The 20,145-nt window shown below is 52.1% G+C and overlaps 2 protein-coding genes and 3 non-coding genes across 6 annotated transcripts; 2 read left to right on the top strand and 3 right to left on the bottom strand.

Annotated features, from left to right (window-relative positions):
• Positions 1–1,304: 1,304 nt before the first annotated feature.
• On the top strand, positions 1,305–6,404 carry AURKB (aurora kinase B). Of its 2 annotated transcripts, none has more exons than XM_021694708.2 (9): positions 1,305–1,343; positions 1,667–1,739; positions 3,346–3,448; positions 3,571–3,625; positions 3,877–4,068; positions 4,383–4,521; positions 4,632–4,780; positions 5,560–5,734; positions 5,859–6,404. In XM_021694708.2, the coding sequence occupies exons 2-9, from the start codon at positions 1,692–1,694 to the stop codon at positions 6,030–6,032; spliced, it is 1,035 nt and encodes a 344-aa protein (XP_021550383.1). In that variant the 5' UTR covers positions 1,305–1,343; positions 1,667–1,691; the 3' UTR covers positions 6,033–6,404. The 2 variants fall into 2 exon arrangements, with proteins under 2 accessions (XP_021550383.1, XP_021550382.1); XM_021694707.2 differs by having other exon boundaries at positions 1,315–1,343; positions 1,644–1,739.
• A 9,958-nt stretch (positions 6,405–16,362) lies between these two features.
• BORCS6 (BLOC-1 related complex subunit 6) lies at positions 16,363–18,183 on the top strand. Its single transcript, XM_021694788.1, has one exon. It carries the CDS (start codon positions 16,414–16,416, stop codon positions 17,479–17,481), a length of 1,068 nt encoding a protein of 355 aa, XP_021550463.1. The 5' UTR covers positions 16,363–16,413; the 3' UTR covers positions 17,482–18,183.
• A 686-nt stretch (positions 18,184–18,869) lies between these two features.
• TRNAI-AAU lies at positions 18,870–18,943 on the bottom strand. Its single transcript has one exon. It is a non-coding gene; the product is annotated as a tRNA-Ile (tRNA).
• A 380-nt stretch (positions 18,944–19,323) lies between these two features.
• On the bottom strand, positions 19,324–19,397 carry TRNAT-AGU. The gene has a single exon. It is a non-coding gene; the product is annotated as a tRNA-Thr (tRNA).
• A 253-nt stretch (positions 19,398–19,650) lies between these two features.
• TRNAS-GCU lies at positions 19,651–19,732 on the bottom strand. Its single transcript has one exon. It is a non-coding gene; the product is annotated as a tRNA-Ser (tRNA).
• Positions 19,733–20,145: the final 413 nt, after the last annotated feature.

Here is a 20,145-nt window from a genome sequence, read left to right as displayed (position 1 = left end):
GGGGAGCCTACTTCTCCCTCTGCCTCTTCCCCTGCTTATGCTCTCTCTCTCTCTCTCTGTATCTCTCTGCCTCAAATGAATAAATAAAATTTTAAAAAAAAGTTTTTAGTTTGATGTAGCCCCACTTGTTTTTTTTGGTCTTGCTTTTGCTTTTGGTGTCAGGTTTTTAAAAATATTGTGAAGACCTATGTCAAGGAATCTACAGCCTGTGTTTTCTTCTAGAAGTTTTATGGTTTCAGGTCTTACGTTCAAGTCTTTAATCCATTTTGAGTTATTTTTTGTGTATAGTGTAAGATGGTGGTCCAGATTCATTCTTTTGCAGGTGTGGCTGTCCAATTCTCCTAGCACCATTTTTTTGAGGAGACTACCCTCTCCCCCTTGTGTGTTTTTGGCTCCTTTTCCATAAATTGATTGACCATATATGTGTGGATTTATTTCTGGGCTCTCTATTCAGCTCCATTGATCTATGTGGCAGGTTTTTTTTTTTTTTTTAAAGATTTAATTTATTTATTTGACAGAGAGAGAGAGAGAGAAGGAACACAAGCAGGGGGAGTGGGAGAGGGAGAAGCAGGCTTCCCGCGGAGCAGGGAGCCGGATGCGGGGCTCGACTCCAGGACCCCGGGACCGTAACCTGAGCCGAAGGCAGACGCCTAACGACTGAGCCACCCAGGCACCCCTATGTGGCAGTTTTTATGTCAACACCGGGCTGTTTTAATTACTACAGCTTTGTAATGTGGTTTGAAACGGGGGGGGGGGGGGGGGGGGGCTGTTGGTGATACCCGTGGCTTTGTTCTTTCTCAAGCTTGCTTTGGCTATTTGCGTCCTGTTGCAACGCCATACAAACTTGCTATTGTTTTTTTCTATTTCTGTAAAAACTGTCATTGGAATTTTGATAGAGATTGCGTGGAATCTGTGGATTGCTTTGGGTAAGGGTAGCATTTAAATTCCGCTGGGAACTAGGTGGTTTGTGTAACAAACGGTGCTGGCGTAATGAACTCTCCATCTGTCGAGAATAAAACCCTGGTGCATACACACAGAAGGATAAATTCCAGATAGACGGAAATTGTAAATTAACGAAAGAAGATGTGAGAACATTGGACTCGGGGATGCCCGCAACTTTCCTAAGCCCGAACCTCCAGTGGGCGGTGTCTGGCATTCCGCCTCCTGCATTGGGTCCCACGGGCTGCGTCACGGGGAGTCCAGCCAATGAGGGCTGGGCATGGACAGCGCGCTCAGCCAATGGGGCCAGGGCGGGAGATTTGAAAGGGCCTCAGCGGGGGCCCGGCCCGGCAGGTTCAGTCGTTTGCCCGCGGCCCGGAGGGTGGCTGTGCCACGGGCCCCAGGTGAGCTGGCTTCCTTTCGCGGGTCTTGCGCTGGGACAGGGCAGGTGATCAGGCAGGTCGGGGGTCCGTTGGGCGGCCCGCGCGCACCCGCCGGGCTACTGGGAGCTCAAGGGTAGAGGGAGGGTCCTGAAAGGGGGGTGTGCAGGAGCAGGGCGGGGGCGGCGAGACGAGCGCCCGGGTGCGCCCCGATGAGCCAGCGACTTGATCAGCCCCCTTTCAGCAGCCCCAGACCCGCGCTTCCGGCTCGATCGGTCCGACCCCCTCCTCTCTCGCTCCCTCTTTTTGTCCTGCTTCTTACAGCCCTGTTTCCCTTGTGTGCCCAGCTCTCCTCCCCCTTTCCCTGTAAGGATGGCCCAGAAGGAGAACGCCTACCCCTGGCCCTACGGCCGGCAGACGGTAAGGGCTTTCCCACCTCCCCTCCCCCCACCCGCATGGAGAGTTCCTGCCTGGGGATTTGAGGTCGTGCGGAGGGCGACCCTCCGAGTCTGCCCCGCTTTGCTCCAACGAATGGGTCCCAAGAATTTGCTGGCGGAACCCGGTCTGGGCATTTGCAAACACATCCTATCAGGTGCCGCCGAGTTGAATCTGATCAGCCTATGAGGACCCCTCCAGGGTTGAGCCTTTTTGTCACGTATACAAATGATACCTGGGACTGAGCAGGCAGGTTTGCCCTTCGGGCCATGATTCCCAACCCTTGTCCTGAACAAATAGGCTAGACAGGAAGTAGAGAGAGACACTGAACTGGGTTTTTATAGGTTTAAAAGATTCAGGACATGTTAAATTTGGAATTTGGAATTTGTTTTAGTGACTGGTGTGAGATCAAGATCTAAATAGATTTATTTTCCAGTTGTCCTAAGATCTTTCAGTGGTCAGTCTCCTCTCTAATTTGAAATGCCACCTTTATTATATAAAATGCCCACCTCTATGTGGGTCTATTTCTGGACTCTTATTTTGTCCAACCTGCTTGCTTATAAATTCTGTACGGATATCACTGCTTGGGAATGGGTTTTTAGGGCACGAGGCTTTCTTCTCTAGGCTAAGAAGAAGGAAGGGGCTCTCACAAGCATTGCTCCCTGTTGGGGGGGCTTGGGTATCCTGAAGTGTCCATCTGTCCCCTTGTCCACCAGCTCCTGCCCTCACGGAGCACTTAGTGAGGCTGGCAAGAACAGAGGCTGAAAGAGAAACCATTGTGGTCACTCCTGAAAGGAAGTTGTGTATATTGCTCTGAGAAGCTGCAAGAGAGAAATGGTCCGGGGCCATCAGAGTAGCCCTCAGTGTCTCCAAAGCCTCTTGTTGCAAAGGGGTGAACACTGGAATTTGTTGCAACATTCAAGACCTCCGGGACCTTATCTAAACCTTAATAGACTGAGTTTTTAATTTTTTTCTAATTTTTTAAATTATTTTTTTTGAAGATTTTATTTTTAAGTAATCTCTGCACCCAACACGGGGCTCGAACTCACAGCCCTGAGATCAAGAGTTGCATGTTCTACTGACTGAGCCAGCCAGGTGACCTTAGACTGAGTTTTTAGGGGGCTGTGAGAATGTTTCTGCTAAAACCCCTTGAATTGTGGGCGGTTTGTTTTTCTTTTTGTTTTTTCCTTTTTTAACCTGGTTCTCTACTCCCCACTGGGGTGGGGGAGGGCAGGGTGAATGAGTGTGGGGTTGTGGACGGTACCATAGAGGTTAGACAGTTACGTGCCTGAAAATGTGGTGTGGGCCATGGCCAAGGAGGTGACATGTTCAGTGTTGGGGTGCGTCCTTTGCTCCTTATCTTAGGCCAACCTAGGTCGCTTATGAAGAACCCATTTTAATACGGAGCAAGGAGCGGAGCCTTGGGCTGAGTAGCAAAACTGGTCTCGGTGTTCCTCTTTGAACAGGGGGGTGGGTGGCTGGCTGGCTGGGTGGGCTGACAGCAAGTATTGAAATGCTGCTTTTAGCACATTCCAACCCGCTCCCAGGGACAAAGGCACCCTCAGAGCTCCCCACTGCTGCTCCTTCTCAGACTCAGCCTGGCCTGAACACCCTGCCCCAGAGAGTCCTCCGGAAGGACCCTGCCACCCCGTCTGCGCTTGTCCTCATGAGCCGCTCCAATGGCCAGCCCACAGGTAACTGGGACACGAGAAGGGATTGAGCTGAGGGGCCTAGGGTCTAGGGTCTATGCGGAGGGTGCCGGGATGAAAATGTCAAAGTTGGGGGAGGTTGCTGAACTCCCCTCTTGTTTCCTTAGCTGCCCCTGGCCAGAAGGTGGTGGAGAACAGCAGTGGGACACCCAACTTCTCAACGTGAGTACCCAAGCCTTGGGGTGGCAAGAGAGGAGAGGGGGGAGCAAACACGGAGGACATGGGGGAGGCGGCCACTCAGGGCAGGAGCAGGGATGCAGGCAAGAAAGCCTGATCCGTCCTCAACTCGTCCTCACCTCCCTTGGGAGAGAAGCAGGGCTGAGGGCCGGCGGGGCTGGGGGAGAGGGGAGAACGTGGCGCCTCGGGTGACCCACAGGCTGGCGCTCGCCTGCCTTCCCCCCACCTCTCATCAGGCGCTCCTTCACCATCGAGGACTTTGAGATCGGGCGTCCTCTGGGCAAAGGCAAGTTTGGAAACGTGTACTTGGCTCGGGAGAAGAAAAGCCATTTCATTGTAGCTCTCAAGGTCCTCTTCAAGTCTCAGATAGAAAAGGAGGGCGTGGAGCACCAACTGCGCAGGGAGATCGAAATCCAGGCCCATCTGCAGTATGAGTCCTGCCCTCCGCCCACCCCAGCCCCTCTGCTCCTCCCCCGGCTCCTCTTTCACCCCCTGCCCCATCCAGACTGCCCTGCAGTGGTCCCTTGGCCCACTGAGCTCCCAGCCCCGGTCAAGGCCCAACTGAACTCCCCCGGCCAGAGCCTTGAATCCAGAGGGCCGCCCCCAGTTCCCTTTCACCACTGCCAGCCCCGCTGTCCCCGGCCTGGTCCAAATGTGACCCCACTTTGCCCCACCTGGCACTGTCATCTTTCCCATTTCCTTCGGCCGGGATGCAACCTGAGTCCTCCCCTGTCCCCTCCAGGCATCCCAACATCCTGCGCCTTTACAACTATTTCTATGACCGGCGAAGGATCTACTTGATTCTGGAGTACGCCCCCCGCGGGGAGCTCTACAAGGAACTGCAGAAGAGCCGCACTTTTGACGAGCAGCGAACAGCCACGGTCCGGGCGGGTGGGCTCTTTGGGGCACCAGCAGGGGCCCGAGGCTGGGGGTCCACCGCTTGGAGCTGGACGTCCAGCCTTGCCTGACCTCCTGTCATTGGCCCTCCCAGATCATGGAAGAACTGGCAGATGCTCTAATGTATTGCCATGGAAAGAAGGTGATTCACAGGGACATAAAGCCGGAGAATCTGCTCTTGGGGCTCCAGGGAGAGCTGAAGATCGCTGACTTTGGCTGGTCTGTGCATGCCCCCTCCCTGAGGTACGGTGGGCCAGGGGACCGGGCCTGGGTGTGAATGGCGGGCACGTTCAGGGTAACAGGACTCCAGATCTTAGTCCCCGGACACGTGTGGGTTTGTCCTCAAGTGCCTATAGACACGGCAATCTCTTTACAGAGACCCCCAATTCTGTTGCCCAGATTTCCTACCGAATATACTGGGACCCACTCATCGCGTCGCTGAGAATACTCCTACCTCATTTATAATGGCTTCATAGTATTGTAGATAGATAGAACCTGATCCATTTTTTTTCAAGATTTTATTTATTTGAGAGAGGGTGAGAGAGAGATGAGCAGGCGGGAAGGGCAGAGGGAGAGGGAGAAGCAGACTCCCCGCTGAGCAGGGAGCCCGATATGGGACTCGACCCAGGACCCTGAGATCATGACCGGAGCCGAAGGCAGATGCTCAACCGACTGAGCCACCCGGGCGCCCCAACCTGATCCATTTCAGCAGGACCTGCCAGATGGACTTTTGAGAGGGCCCCAGTTTTCCCGTTAATTCTAAGATGAGCATTGCCCTTAGATCTGATTATTTTAAGATACATCCCTCCGGGTGGAAAGGCTGGGGCAGTGTGTGATTCTACCCCTGGGGCTTTCTTTGGGCTCTATCTTTACCCTACTCCTGCCCCAAAGGGCCCTGTCAGAGCCTGGTTGAAATACTCCCCTGGCTCATCCTGGGGTCGCTCGGCTCCCTGTCGGGCAGCAGGGAAAACACAGGTGGTCTTTACCTGGGATCCCTGCCCTTCCCCCGCCATCCCACCCAGGAGGAAGACGATGTGTGGTACCTTGGACTACCTGCCCCCAGAAATGATTGAAGGGCGCACGCACAACGAGAAGGTGGATCTGTGGTGCATCGGAGTCCTCTGCTATGAGCTGCTGGTGGGAAACCCGCCCTTCGAGAGCGCTTCCCACAATGAGACGTATCGGCGCATCGTCAAGGTGGGAGGGCGGGCATGGTGCCTGGCTGCAGAGGCCCGGCGGGCCCTGTGGAATTCTCCAGATGGAATGGGGGTGGTCGAGGATAAAACCTAAGGGGGCCCTTGTCCTTCCTCGACTTCTGCAGGTGGACCTGAAGTTCCCCACCTCTGTGCCCATGGGAGCCCAGGACCTCATCTCCAAGCTGCTCAAGCACAACCCCTCAGAACGGCTGCCCCTGGCCCAGGTCTCTGCGCACCCTTGGGTCCGGGCCTACTCCCGGAGGGTGCTGCCTCCCTCCGCCCTTCAGTCTGTCCCCTGACTCGTCCCTGTCATTTATTCGGTTGTGCCTGTTTGTATGCCCGTATATGTGGGGTTGGAAGGAGGGGTACCTGGCCTGTTCCTTTACTTGTCTTCTACCTCCTTTTTATTTAATAAAGGCTGAAGCTTTTTATACGGATGAGTTTAGATGCTTTACATACAGGTGGAGACTGCTGAGGGCTGGGGGGGGCCGGTGGGTGAGGATTGCCCCTGCTCAGCTCTCCCTGGCCACACCCACCCTTGCCCTCGTTCTGCTTCCTGCTCCCCCCACCCCTTTCTCCCATTGTTTCTTCCCCTGCTCTGGCTGCTGGAGCCTCCGCTCCCCTCGGCTGCTGCTGAACCCCAGCTGCACCTCTAGCCTTTCCTTCTGGTTCAGCCTCTGCCAACCTAGGAGCAACTGAACATGGCCTTCCCCTAGAAGCTGTCTTTGTTTTACTGCTCTGCTCAGGATCTAGCACAGGACGCAGAGAGGTTGCAGAGTCCACCAAAAGTCACACAGCTAGTAAGTGGGGAGAGCCCAGTTTTAAAGTCCATATTCCTTAATGCTGTGCTAGGATGGTGTATTGATTACTTTCGGGCAGCACACACATTTATTTTACGTGCTTATGGATCACAGACCTGGAACAGGAATTGCAGTTTTTACCGTTACTCTGTAGTCCAGGAAAAAAAGGTGCCTTACCAGATTAAGAAAGGGTTTGGTTTTTGGTGTCCTGACTAGATGTTGACTTTCATCAAAGGCTTTCTCTTCGTCTATTGGTTACTTACTCTTTTAATCATTGTGAGTTATGGGAATAAATTTTCTTTTTTAGACTTCATGCAGTTCTGTTTTTTTTTTTTTTTATAAATGTTCTTATTTTGGGGGACACCTGGGTGGCTCAGTCGTTAAGGGTCTGCCTTCAACTCAGGTCATGATCCCAGAGTCCTGGGATCGAGCCCCGCATCGGGCTCCCCGCTCAGCAAGGAGCCTGCTTCTCCCTCTCCCTCTGCCTGCTCCCCCTACTCGTGCTCACTCTCTGTCAAATAAATAAATAAAATCTTAAAAAAAAAAAGTTCTTATTTTTATTTGATCTTAGTTAACTGATGCGCCACCAGCCATTCCTAGAGCTGCCGTAACAAACTACCACTAAGGAGGTGGTTTAGAACAGAAAATCGACTGGTCCAAAATCAGATTGGCCACAGTGCCCCACCCCCATCAAGGGTTGGGAGGGAATCCTTCCTCCGCTCTTCCAGCTTTGGGTGACTCCAGGCATTTCTGAGCGTGAGGCTTCCCTACTCCCAGCTCTGCTTCTTCATGCCCTTCCCCTCTTCTCTCTCTGTATCTTCTGTGATTTATAAGAACTCTAGTCATTTCATTTAGGGCCCACCCAGATAATCCAGGATGATCTTATCTTAAGATCCTTAATTACATCTGTAAAGACTCTTTTCCAGATGGGGTAAAAAGACTCTTTTACCCATGGAGTAAAACAATTGAATGATGTTATAAGATTTTTTTTTTTTTTTTAAACCCTGGTTTCTCTCCCTTTTCTCTGCCAACCCCTTCCTTCCTTCGGCCAATGAAATCCACAGGGTCTCAGCCACCTCCCTTACTCACGAACTGCACTGCTCTCACCCTGATTGAAGCCACCAGCCTCTTAACTGTTCTCCCTGCTCCTATTCCTGGCCCGTCCTCCACATGGAAAGTTAGAGTTCTTGGAATAAAATCCAAACTCATTCTATGGCAAGGTCCTCTATCCGTTTTCAACCCTGGCTGCACATCATAATCACCTGGAGGGCTTATGGAGAAAATAGAACTCTTGGACTATCAGCCTGAGAAATTCAGATTTAATCCGCCTAGGCTGAGACCCAGGCATCCATCTGAGTTAAAAATCCCTGCCTGAAGAGATTCTGTTCCTCCCTACTTGGAGCTCAGCTCCCAACTGCTCTAACCCCTTCCATCACTAAAGCACTGGCCTCCTTGCTGTTCCTTGAACATTGCCAAATTTGTTTCTACCTCCGGCCCTTTGCACTTGCTCTTCCCTCTGTCTAGAATGGCACCTGCAGCCTCCTTTGAGTCATGGGAAGAATCAGCCATCTGTATCATGGTCTTTGGTCAGTGACCTGTGCTTGACCCCTCAGAGACTTTTCTAAGAGGCATCATCTCCTTGCTCATGAAAATTCCACATATTCTAGCAAGAACTGCTAGATAATGTGACGATATGACATAATTCCGTATCCCACATAAATCCTACATTCCTCCCCACAACCCACACAACAAACATCTCACTTGACAAATCCTACAGAGAACAGAAGGGCTTGTGTCCTGGGGAGTAGGGGGAAGGCTGGCCTGGTTGACTTTTTTTTTTTTTTAAGATTTTATTTATTTATTTGACAGCAGGAGAGGGAACACAAGCAGGGGGAGTGGGAGAGTGAGAAGCAGGCTTCCCGCTGAGCGGGGAGCCCAATGCGGGGCTCGATTCCAGGACCCTGGGATCATGACCTGAGCCGAAGGCACACCCTTAACGACTGAGCCACCCAGGCGCCCCTGGGTGACATTTTTTTTTAAGTAAAGATATCATTACACTGAGTCCAGCTGACCTGGAATGTTTGTTCACTTTGGGAGCTTGATGAGCACCTTACCTTCCCACTGAACAGACGATGATAGGAAAAAGAAACGAAAAGCCACTTCTCTTCTTCCTCGGGGGGTCTGGTTGTGTCCTCCTGATAGGTTGGCCGATATTTTGCTCTTGAAAGCCTGTCTGCATGTCTGTGGGTGGTATGGGCACTGGTAAGACGCGAGAGGTGGTCTGCTCCCCTCATTGTGGCCTGATTGGTGGGGGGGCTCTGCGGAGGAACGAGCTTTAGCTTCTGGCTGGCACCCCTGAGTTCTAGTCCTTTCTCCACTGTTCATTAGCCATGTGACCTTGGCCAAGTGGTTTAATCTTTATGAGCCCTTTAAGATGGAAATAACAATCCTATCTTGCCTATAACATAGTCTGTTCTCAAGTGCAGTAATGTGCATGGTATAAATAGCATTAAAAAATGTAGTCTCGGGCGCCTGGGTGGCTCAGTTGGTTAAGCGACTGCCTTCGGCTCAGGTCATGATCCTGGAGTCCCTGGATCGAGTCCCTGGATCGAGTCCCTGGATTGAGTCCCGCATCGAGTCCCGCATCGGGCTCCCTGCTCGGCAGGGAGTCTGCTTCTCCCTCTGACCCTCCCCCCTCTCATGTGCTCTCTCTCATTTTCTCTCTCTCAAATAAATAAATAAAATCTTTAAAAAAAAAAAATGTAGTCTCAGGCACCTGGGTGGCTCAGTTGGTTAAGTGTCTGCCTTTGGCTCAGGTTATGATCCTGGGGTACTGGGGTTGAGTCCCACATGGGGCTCCATGCTCGGCGGGGAGCCTACTTCTCCTTCTCCCTCTCTCTTTGCTTCCCGCCCCCCCACTCGGGCTAGCTCTCTCTCTCTCATAAATAAATAAAATCTAAAAAAAAAAAAAAAAGCTAGTCTCCATTAGAAGGAAAGCACAGGAAAACATCCACAAAATGAAAAGGCAACTTACTGAATGGGAGAAAATATTTGCAAGTCATATATTTGATATGGATATCCAAACTATTTAACTCAAGAGAAAAAAAAAAAGATTTAAAATGGGGAGAAAATCTGAACAGATATTTTTCCAAATAAGACATACAAATGGCCAACAAGCACATGAAAAGATGCTCAGCTGCACTAATCATCAGGGAAATGCAAACCAAAACCACAATGAGATCACCTCACACCTGTTAGAATGGCTGTTATCAAAAACGCAAGAAGGAGGGGCACCTGGCTGGCTCAGTGGGTGGAGCGTGCAACTCTTGATCTCAGGGTTGTATGTTCAAGCCCCAGGTTGGGTGTAGAGTTTACTTAAAAATAAAATCTTTAAAAAATAAAAAATAAAAATGAAAAGCATTGGTGATGGGGCACCTGGGTGGCTCAGTCGGTTAAGTGTCTGCCTTCGGCCTCGGGTCATGATCCCAGGGTCCTGGGATTGAGCCCCGCATCGGGCTCCCTGCTCAGCGGGGAGCCTGCCTCTCCCTCTCTCTCTGCCTGCCACTCTGCCTACTTGTGTTCTCTCTCTCTGTCAAATAAATAAATAAAATCTTTAAAAAAAAAAAAAGGCATTGGTGAGGATGTGGAGTAAGAGGAAGGAACCCTGGTGCACTGTTGGTGGGAATGTACGTTGGTGCAGCCACTATGGAAAGCGGCATGGAGAGTACCCCAAAAACGGAAAGATGGAACTACCATAGGATCCAGTGATCCCATTTCTGGGTATTTATCCAAAGAAAACAAAAAGAGTAACTTGAAAATATATATGCACCCCTATATTTGTTGCAGCGTTATTTACAATAGCCAAGATGAGGAAGCAACCAAGTGTCCATCGATGGATGAACGGATAAAGAAGATGTATATATCACATCTTCATATAATATATATTATAAATGAATATTTATAAATAACTATAAATAGTCTTATTCTAGAAAGGATTTAAAGTAGTTTACAAGATATGTAAAACAGAAAATAATAGAAAAGTGGGGATGCATTCCTCAAAGAACATATATAGATGGCAAATAAGCACGTGAAAAGATACTCAACATTGTTAGTTATTAGGGAACGCAAATTAAAACCATGCCGAGACATTAGCACACGCTTACTAGAATGGCTAAAAGAAGGCAGACAGACAGGACCTGGGAGCTTGACTGTGGGTTTTCCAAAGGAATAGAAAATGGAATTCCCAACCAGGAGACAAATTCCCACACATGGGCTGTAATCTCGAGGAAATCGCTTTCTAAACGTGAAATAGGTTGAAAGGAGAGAGGGTGGAGTAGCCCCCTGAAGGAAGCTAGGTTCCCCCCACGGTCTCTATACCTACCGAGCTTTGCAGCCTTACAAATCCTCTCTGGTCTGGTCTGTGGCAGGATTCTTTCTTACTAGACATATATTTTGTGCGCCCAGCTGATCATGGGAATGAACGAGTCTAATAGTCAGAAGAGCCCTGCTAGCTTCACATACTGTCTCCTCATGACTTGAAACACAACGGGGTGGTATTGATCTCACTGACCGACCTACTGACCGCTAATGCCACATGAAGCTGGTTCCTGAGATGGCTGGATGTGTCGCAGACATTCTGTGCCCACGGGGACGGCGGAGGTCAAGACAGATTGTCAGTAATCTGTTTCAAAGCGCAGAGTGAGAAGTTTTCTCTGGGCTACCTGGGTAAGGAATTGGCTGGTTGGGATTTGGAGGGATTTTCAGTGGACCCCCAAAAGGATGTTCAGCCCCCAAAGCAGCCGCCAATGATATATATCTGCGGAGAACGTCACAAAGAAAAATGGAATAAAATCCAGGGGTCCAATCAGAGGCAGAGAATGTGGATACAGAATAAAGTACAAGAGAAGGACAAAAAGATTGGTGGTTCGGGTCGCCTGGGTGGCTCAGTTGGTTCCGCATCAGACTTTTGATTTCGGCTTGAGTCATGATCTCAGGGTCCTGGGATGGAGCCCCGTGTGGGGCTCTGTGCTCCGAGGGGAGATTCTCTCTCCTTCTCCCTCTGCCCCTTGCCCTGCTCATGCGCTCGTGCTCTCTCGCTCTGTAAAATAACAAATAAATAAATCTTTTTTTTAAAAAAGATGGGTGGTTTTTGATGCTCGATGAAACACAGAATTCAGGGTGCCTGGGTGGTTCAGTCGTTAAGTGTCTGCCTTTGGCTCAGGTCATGATCCCAGAGTCCTGGGATTGAGCCCTACTCAGCGCAGAGCCTGCTTCTCCGTCTCCCACTCCCCCTGCTTGTGTTCTCTCTCTCGCTGTATCTCTCTCTGTCAAATAAATAAATAAAAATCTATTTAAAAAATTAAAAAAAAAAGAAACACAGAATTCAGAGCACTATCTTTGTATTTGCAGTTGCTGTAAATGTGGTATCGCTTTTGATTAGTGTGCTTATCTTAATGAATAGAACTACATACACATGATTTCATTATTTTTTTTTTACATGGTTTCTTTTCTTTTTTTTTTTTTAAAGACAGATTGGCAGACTGAGGGTGATTGGTAGAGTGTAAAGATGGAAAGAACCAGGGTCTCTGGTGATTTTGTTGAACTACTGAATTTATCGACCCTGGAGTCCTTGGCCATCTTTGGCAGATTTACGAGTAAGATCAAGGGATACTAATGGTTTGTCATATACTGGGCCAATATTTTCTTTCCCTCTCTGCAATTTGTCATTTAACATAGTTTTATCTGATTTTGGGTCTTACTTTAAGAAGGCTTCGTCACCCCAAGCTTATAAAACAAACAAACCAACAAAACATGCACTTCTGTTTTCTTTCATAATTGTCTGTTTTTCATTTAAAAATGTGATCAAGGGGCGCCTGGGTGGTTCACTCCGTTAAGTGTCTGCCTTCTGCTCAGGTCATGATCCCAGGGTCCTGGGATCGAGCCCTGCATCGGGCTCCCTGCTCTGCAGGAAGTCTGTTTCTCCCTCTCCCACTCCCCCTGCTTGTGTTCCCTCTCTTGCTGTCTCTCTCTCTCTGTCAAATAAATAAATAAAATCTTAAAAAAAATTAAAAAATTAAAATGTAATCAAAATTATTTTTTTTAACGTAAGGGATGAAATCTTTTTTTTTTTCATTTTTGTTTTGGTCCAACTCGCTGGTCTCTTATACTTGCACCATTTATATAAATTGATCCCAAATACCACCATCTTCTTCATATACCAAATTTCCATATACAGGCATTGCATAATTTGCAACAAAAAAAATATGTGTATTCATGGAGTAGTGGGGAAAACATGGGCCTTTAAAAACACCTGGTTGACTCAGTTGGACAGGTGACTGACTCTTGATTTTGGCTCAGGTCATGATCTCAGGGTTGGGAGATCGAGCCCCACGTCAGGCTCCTTACTGGGCATGGAGACTGCTTGGGGTTCTCTTTCTCTCCCTCTGCCCCTCCTCCCCAAACCCCTGCTTGCACTCTCTCTCTCTAAAAAAATTAAAATATAAACACATGTGTTTAAATAAATAAATATAGAAAGATATTTGTCCGATTGTGGCAAAACTCATCCTCCTCTATCTCCCTACTACTGGGTAGTACAAACCTCTTTGACCCAAATCTGCTCTTACAAAGTTCTGAAAAGAGTATTCCAAAGTCTCATGAACAGAGCGTGCATATGCATGAAAATATGAGTCACGTCAGACCACCAGCAGTGACCCACGGCCGCTGACAGCGATAGGCAAACAGGAGTAATGAGCCCATCCTGGGGTGGGCTCCCACTTCCAGCAGCCTGGAGTGAATGACATAGCAAACTATCCGGGAAAATCCGGGAGGTAAATCCTGAAGTCTCTACAGGCCATCTGGCTTCTATTGAAACTACTCAGCTTTGTCATTGCAGCACGAAAGTGACCAGAGACAGTTCATCGATGCATGGACATGGCCATATTCCAAAAAAACTTATGGACACTGAAACTTAAATTTCACATAATTATATGAATTTTCATATCCTTTCTTTTTCAACCATTTAAACCTGTAAAAACCATTCTCAGCTCACAAGCCGTATAAAAGCGGTAGTGAGCTGGATCTGGCCCATGGGCCATACTTGGCTGACCCCTAACATAGGACACACTGTGGTTGCTCCCCCACAGCCCCTGCCCCCTCCGCCACTGAGTTGCAGCTACTGGGGTTTGGAGGGGACTGACCCACCCCTAGCTCCAGGAGGAGCATAATTGTTTTAACCTAATAAGTTGATTCTCATCACCTTGCCAGAGTGATTGCTTCTGGATACTCAGTCCTTTTTTTCTTTCTTTTATGATTTTATTTATTTATTTGAGAGAGAGAGGGAGTGAGTGGGCACAAGTGGGCAGAGGGGCAGAGGAAGAGTGAGAAGCAGACTCCCCACCAAGCAGGGAGCCCCGCCCACGCCGGAGATCCCAGGACCCTGAGATCAATACCTGAGCCAAAGGCAGCCGCTTGCCTGAGCCATCCAGTCGTCCCTGGATACTCAGTCCTAAGTCAGTCAGACATGGTATTACCCTGGCCAATGTGACTAAATTGTACATTGAACCAGTTTAGGCCAATAAGATGTAAAGGGAAATTAACTGGGCCTTTGGTGGAAGCGATTCCTTTCTCCCCTTCTGGAAGGTGTGGGAGCATATCATTCAGGGGTTCTGGTTGCATGAAACAGAATAATTTGGGCTCATTTAAGCATAAGTGGACTTTATTATGAGCATCCTGGGTGATTCACAGCCTCTGGAGGAGCACCAGGAATCTCTAGAAGGACCAGGCGTGGAGTCCGCCCAGCCAGGGAAAATTCCACTGCAGAAGGGCTCCATGGTAGAGCTGGAGCTGTGTGCCTGGGAAGCTGGGAGAGGGGCTGCTTGATATTTCAGCTTCCTGATGACATGGGAGTGTCCTTAGATATTGAGTCTGATCTCAGGAGACCAAAAAGGATGACGAGTGACCCCCGTTATGGACTGAGGGTGCTTGTCCTTCTGAAAGTCATCTATTGATGCGTTAGTCCCCAGTGTGATGGTATCTGGAGGTGAGGCCTTTGGAGGTAATTAGGTTTAGACAAGGTCATGAGGGTGGGGTCCTTACGATAGGATTTAGTCCCTTCTAAGAAGAGGCTGAGAGCTAGCTTTCTCTCTTCACCATGTGAGGGCACATGGAGAAGACAGGAAGAGGGGTCTCACCAGGGACCACATCAGCTGGCATCTTGGGCTTCCCAGACTCTAGAAGTGTGAAACATAAATGTCTGTTGTTTAAGACACCCAGTTTATGGTGTTTTGTCATAGCAGCCCAAGGAGACGAATACAACCCCTGGAAGAATGACAAAGAGCAGCCATTTTGCCCCCATGAGGAAGCACACTTGGGATAACGCTGCCCCCGCAGACAGAAACCAGGTCCTTTGTGACAGTCCTAGGGCACTGGACCCAAGCTTCTCTGAGCACACTCTCTCTTGTCTTGAGACCATTATCGCATGACACAATGCAGTGTCCTTGTTTTAACGTTGGTGTTGGTCCAACTTGTGTTTTCTATCACTTGCTGAATAAAGAGTGTCTGCCTGCTGAGGGGTAAAGGGAAGACGGGGTTGGGGGGGGGGTCAGCCCCAGAGAGGGGGGACCTCATGGTTTATTAGTCAGGACTCCGGGTACAAGTGACAGAAACACATCTTGAATGTGTTCAAGTCACAAAGAGGAAATCAATGGTTTGTGGTCATTTAATACATATTTACACAGCGCCTACTATAGGCTAGGCACCCTAAACACTGCGGATAGGGATCAAAACAGACCAAAAAAAAAGCCCTACAAAAAACCCTTACCCTCAAGGAGCTTACATGAACAAGTAAGCAAGTATATAGTATATGCCACGCACAAAAGGAAGGGAAGGGAAATCGGGGATTGCTGGGGAAAGCGGCTCCAATTTTAAACAGGTTATCAGGGGAGGCTGCACTGAAAAGGTGGTATTTGAATAAGTAAGGAACTGAAGTTGAAATTTTCCTTGGTAGACTCAGCCTTAAAAAAAAAAAAAAGGAAGAGCAAGTGTAAATCCCTGAGGCAGAAGAACAGCGAGGGGGCCAGCAGTGTGGCTTCAGCGAGACCAACGAAGGGAAGACAAGGAAGAATTGGGATCAGAAGAATGGTAGCAGGGCTCCGATCTCCGTGCAGAGCCATTCGTTTATTGAATATTTTACCTCGTGGCAAAATCACACACCATCCTCCCAGCGGAGAGATTCTCCAACGTGGAGGGGGCCGGAGACAGAGGACAGAGTGGCAAAAGCACAGGAAAGCCCTTAAGCCTGCTTGGTTGTCCATCGTTGAGTCGCTCAGGACAGTTTTGCAGGTCGGTGAGCCGAGGATGGTGGACCCAACCATTCGTGCTCTGCTGGGGATTCCGGTTGCATCCCTCCCGATGGACTAAGTGTGGTTCAATCCCGATGGTCCAAGCAGGAGAGACTCTTTTCAGTCCCACAAACTCTCTAGGAGCCGCATCTCTGGTGCCCACTGGGTGTGTTTGCTAAGCAACAACTGTGGGCGTGACAATTGTGGGTGGAAGGAGTCTGAGCCCCGCCCCGGAGGGCTCGGGTATTTCAGGACCTTGATCTTTAAGACTTGCCCGGCCTCATCCTGAGGGGGCGGAGCGACGAGGGCAGCTGTCACCTCCTTCGCCCCGCCCCGCCGGCTCTCACGTGGGTTCGGCGGCTCAATAACAGCTCTTCTTCCGGGACTTCCTGGTCACCGCGACCAATCAGAGTGTTCTTCCTGTCCTGACCATTGTCAGCCGGCTGCCAATCGCGCGCCTCTACCAACGCCCCTTAAAGGCGCCGCCGACGCCGCCCGAGTCGGGGCGAATCAGTTCCTCGGTTCCTGCCCCAAACTGCGGCATGGAGTCGTCCCGGGGGCGGCCTGGGCCCGAGGCGGACCTTCTGGCTCTGGGGGAACAGCAAGCCGCGATCTTCGGCGGCGGCCTGGGCCGAGCGCCCTCTGCGCCGCCCTCAGGCCTCCCGGTGTCCGGGCAGGAAGAGGCCGAGAACGTTGGGGGCGCGAGCCGCCACCCCGCGGCGTCCCCGAAGACTTCGAGCCGCGGCGCCGTCCACCGGGCCGAGCGGGAGGCTCGGGACTACGAGCCGGGCCGCGGAGGGACGCCGTCCGCGCCGGGGAGCCTCCGGGGGGCGCCGGGTCCCGAGCCCTACCCGCACGGGTCCTCTGGGCGCCAGGACCCTGAGCCGCCGGAGGACGAGCCTGCATCCGAGAGGGGCTGCCGTCGAGGGAGCCCGGGAGGCAGCGGGATGGAGGCTGAGCCGCGGGAGGAAGACGAGGAGGAGGAGGCGGCGGCGGCCGGCAGGGCTGGCCGCTCGTTCTCCAGCCGCCTTCAGGACAGCCGCAGCCTGGACGGGCTGAGCGGGGCGTGCGGCGGCGCCGGGTCCGCAGGGGGTGCCGAGCCTGGCGCGGGCGGCGGGCGCCGCGCCACCATCTCCAGCCCCCTAGAGCTCGAGGGCACGGTGAGCCGCCATGGCGACCTCACCCACTTCGTGGCCAACAACCTGCAACTCAAGATTCGTCTGAGCGGCGCCCCTCCACCCCCGCCCCCTGCCCCGGCGCGGCCCTGTGCAGCGCCCGCGCCCACTCCGGCCATCCCTCCCATCGACCCCGACGTGCTGCGGGACCTGGAGCGGCTGAGTCGGGAGCTGGGCGGCAGGGTGGACCGTCTGCTGCGCGGGCTGGGTGGCGCGGTGCAGGAGCTGACCGCGCTGAGCGTGGGCTGCATCCAGACCTACCGCGACGCCGTGGACTCCCTAGGCGAAGCGGTGGACATGAGCATCAAGGGCATGTACACCCTGCTGGCGCGCTGTGAAGAGCTGGAGCGGGCTCTGCAGCCAGTTCAGGGGCTGGCGCGCCAAGTCCGGGATATCCGACGCACCCTGGAGGTGCTGGAGGCCTTGTGCAAGTGACCGGGAGGGCAGGAGTGGCCAAGCCAGGGCCCAGCAGGATCCTAAGGACTCTTCAAGGAGCCCTGGTGGGAAATGCCCGCTGAGGGGAGGCCTATGTATTGGAGGCTCTTCCAGACGCATTTCGCAGGCCTGCGACCACTCGCTGGGCCTTATTCAGGTGTATATGGGGAAGTTCTGAAGCCTCTCCTGGTGGGAGGGGATGATGCTCTGCTTCTGTTAAGTTGGCCATCTGTAGCGACCTTGTTCTCAACCCTCTTCTCCAGCGAGAACACCATCTCTGGGAACCCAGGGCTTTAGGTCTCGGCTTGGGAGACGTGACTGCCATATGCGGTCAAGAAAGGAGAACAGAAGAGGCTCCAGCCCCCAGTGTGGCCACCCTGACTCCACTGGCCACATCTCAGGTGCCAGGGGCTGTGGGAGCTTGAGTGGTCCTTGGCCACAGGCCATGCAGACAAGGATGCACACCTGCAGATGGATAACCCCCTGCTTCTGCCCTCTGGCCCCCTACCATCCCCCCTTCCCCAGCCAGAACTGGGGTGGAACTAGAAGGAATGCATTGCATGGTAGAGGGGGTGAGGTGGGAGGGGTCTCACTGCTCTCAGGGTTCAGGCAGAATTGTTGCTGGTTTTGAAGCCCACCTGTTGTGGCGTGTTCTAATCAGTTTTGGCTTTCTGAGTTTTTGTGGAATTAAAGTGCTGCTGCTAAGGCTGAGGTGTGTCTGTGTGGGGTTCCAGGGATTGGTGAGCTGAAAGAGCGGGGATGAGGGTCGGTCTCTTTCGTGGAGCTCTCTTGGCCGATGCTGGGTGCCGGGCGGGAGTCCCAGGTGACGTGGGCAAGGGTATATGGTTCCTGCTCTCAGGCGGCACTGCGATGGGGGAGGCGGGGCGGACGCGGGAGGTGGGGCACGTGAGAGGCACAGATCTGGGCTCCGGGATCCAGTAAAAGCAGAAACACAAGCAGGGTGTTCCGGTACCGAAAGGAAGGGACTGTGTTCTCAGATCTGGAAGGGGACAGGCAGGGGCTGGGTGACCTGGACATCTTGACTCAGGAGGAAGACTGGAAACGCTTGTTACCTCCATTCCTGACCCCATTTCCCACCCTCCGCCGATCAGTGTCATATTCGTTGCATCGTCTCCAAGCTTCCCGTCCACATAGTAAGTTCCAGGAGCCCCACGTTATGGCCGGGAGAGTTATAAATAGAGATCACAGAAGGAACTCCAGTTTTATTAAACCTTCCTCCTCCTCCCCCAAGACAGTATCTTGGACTGAATTTCAACATGTTTCTATTCTGGGTGTGAAAAGTTCTGGAATTGGAAATGTTGCTCCACAAACGTTCCCCAGTAACAAACTATAGCGGTGCAAAGTTTAAGAAAAAGGCAGACTGCTTCTGGCCCGTACGGGGATCGAACCCGCGACCTTGGCGTTATTAGCACCACGCTCTAACCAACTGAGCTAACCGGCCAGCTACTGCTGGCGTCTCAGTCTGAAACTATATAGAATTTATATTACTGATCGGTCCTATCTTCAGGAAAAATTGGAAATGGACAGGACCATTCTGAGAGACGCGAAAACGACACGCAGGCGGAATCACGGAGCGTCTCGGAAAGTAACAGCAAGGCAACATCCGGGCAAGTACAGATGCTACTCTGGTGCTCGGCGGCATGGGTCAGGAGGGCGCAAATACGGAGCCCCAGCCTGGCAACAAGCACGCGGCTTCCGCTCACGCAACCACAAAACGCCAGGAATGGAAAGCGCCGCTCAAAGGCTCCCGGTAGATTCCGGGAGGGACGGTGAGGGATCTGTGGATGCCCAGAGGCTCTTCGCAAAAGCAGTAGAGCGCGGAGGCACCGCTGGGATTCGAACCCAGGATCTCCTGTTTACTAGACAGGCGCTTTAACCAACTAAGCCACGGCGCCCACCGTCAGAGGTTCGGCGCCTTCCTTCCTTGGCCAGGTCAGCGCTCCTGCAGGTGAGTGGATGCCTAGGAGCCCCCTGGTAACCAAGCTTTGGCCGTCCTGGAAAACGGAGTAGAAAGGACGAAAACCACGGTTGGGGGTACCGCGGACTACCGGGGTGACGCGGAAACGGAATCGGGGCAGGTGAGAGATAACAAGAGAAATTCTTGCTTTGAGATGACAAAACTGAACCCCGGCTGCGACAACCGCACGCCGACGAGGATGGGATTCGAACCCACGCGTGCAGAGCACAATGGATTAGCAGTCCATCGCCTTAACCACTCGGCCACCTCGTCCGCCGAGAAGTGGCTTCCACTCTTCTCTCTGGGGCCTGAACTCGTCCTCCCGCCCGCCGGACCCGCCCACGTGGCGGACGGCGCGCTCCTCTCGGTCGCCGAGCGACCTTCCCGCCAGCGTGCGCTCCACCCTCTCCCCTCCGGGCCCAGCGACCCGCCCTGCGCGCCAGTCCTCGGGAGCCCTGCCCCTCGCCCGCGCTTGCGGGGCCCGGATCCGCGCCCACCAGCCCGCGAGATCTGGGCTCCCCCGACGGGGCGGCTCGGGACGTGGCGCCAGGGGCGCTCCCGGTCCGGCCCCTGCGAGGCGCTGCTCCGACTTGGGCGCGGGCGCTGGAGGGTAGGTGGACACGCCGGGGAGGGGAATAAAAGGAGGGTAGGTGGACACGCCGGGGAGGGGAATAAATAAAAGTGAC

The sequence above is a fragment of the Neomonachus schauinslandi genome, chromosome 15 (genome assembly GCF_002201575.2).
Source record: "Neomonachus schauinslandi chromosome 15, ASM220157v2, whole genome shotgun sequence".
NCBI classification, from domain to species: Eukaryota; Metazoa; Chordata; class Mammalia; order Carnivora; family Phocidae; genus Neomonachus; species Neomonachus schauinslandi.
The sequence above is the reverse complement of the archived record's forward strand: the minus strand, read 5'-3'. Positions and strand labels throughout refer to the sequence as shown.

What these genes read in the sequence shown, in the direction of transcription:
- AURKB (XM_021694708.2), top strand. Translation starts at nt 1,692, where the DNA reads ATGGCCCAGAAGGAGAACGCCTACCCCTGGCCCTACGGCCGGCAGACG. An exon ending in CTCCAATGGCCAGCCCACAG is followed by an intron (nt 3,449 to 3,570) that starts GTAACTGGGACA and finishes TTGTTTCCTTAG; the next exon opens with CTGCCCCTGGCCAGAAGGTG. An exon ending in GTGCATGCCCCCTCCCTGAG is followed by an intron (nt 4,781 to 5,559) that starts GTACGGTGGGCC and finishes CATCCCACCCAG; the next exon opens with GAGGAAGACGATGTGTGGTA.
- BORCS6 (XM_021694788.1), top strand. Translation starts at nt 16,414, where the DNA reads ATGGAGTCGTCCCGGGGGCGGCCTGGGCCCGAGGCGGACCTTCTGGCT.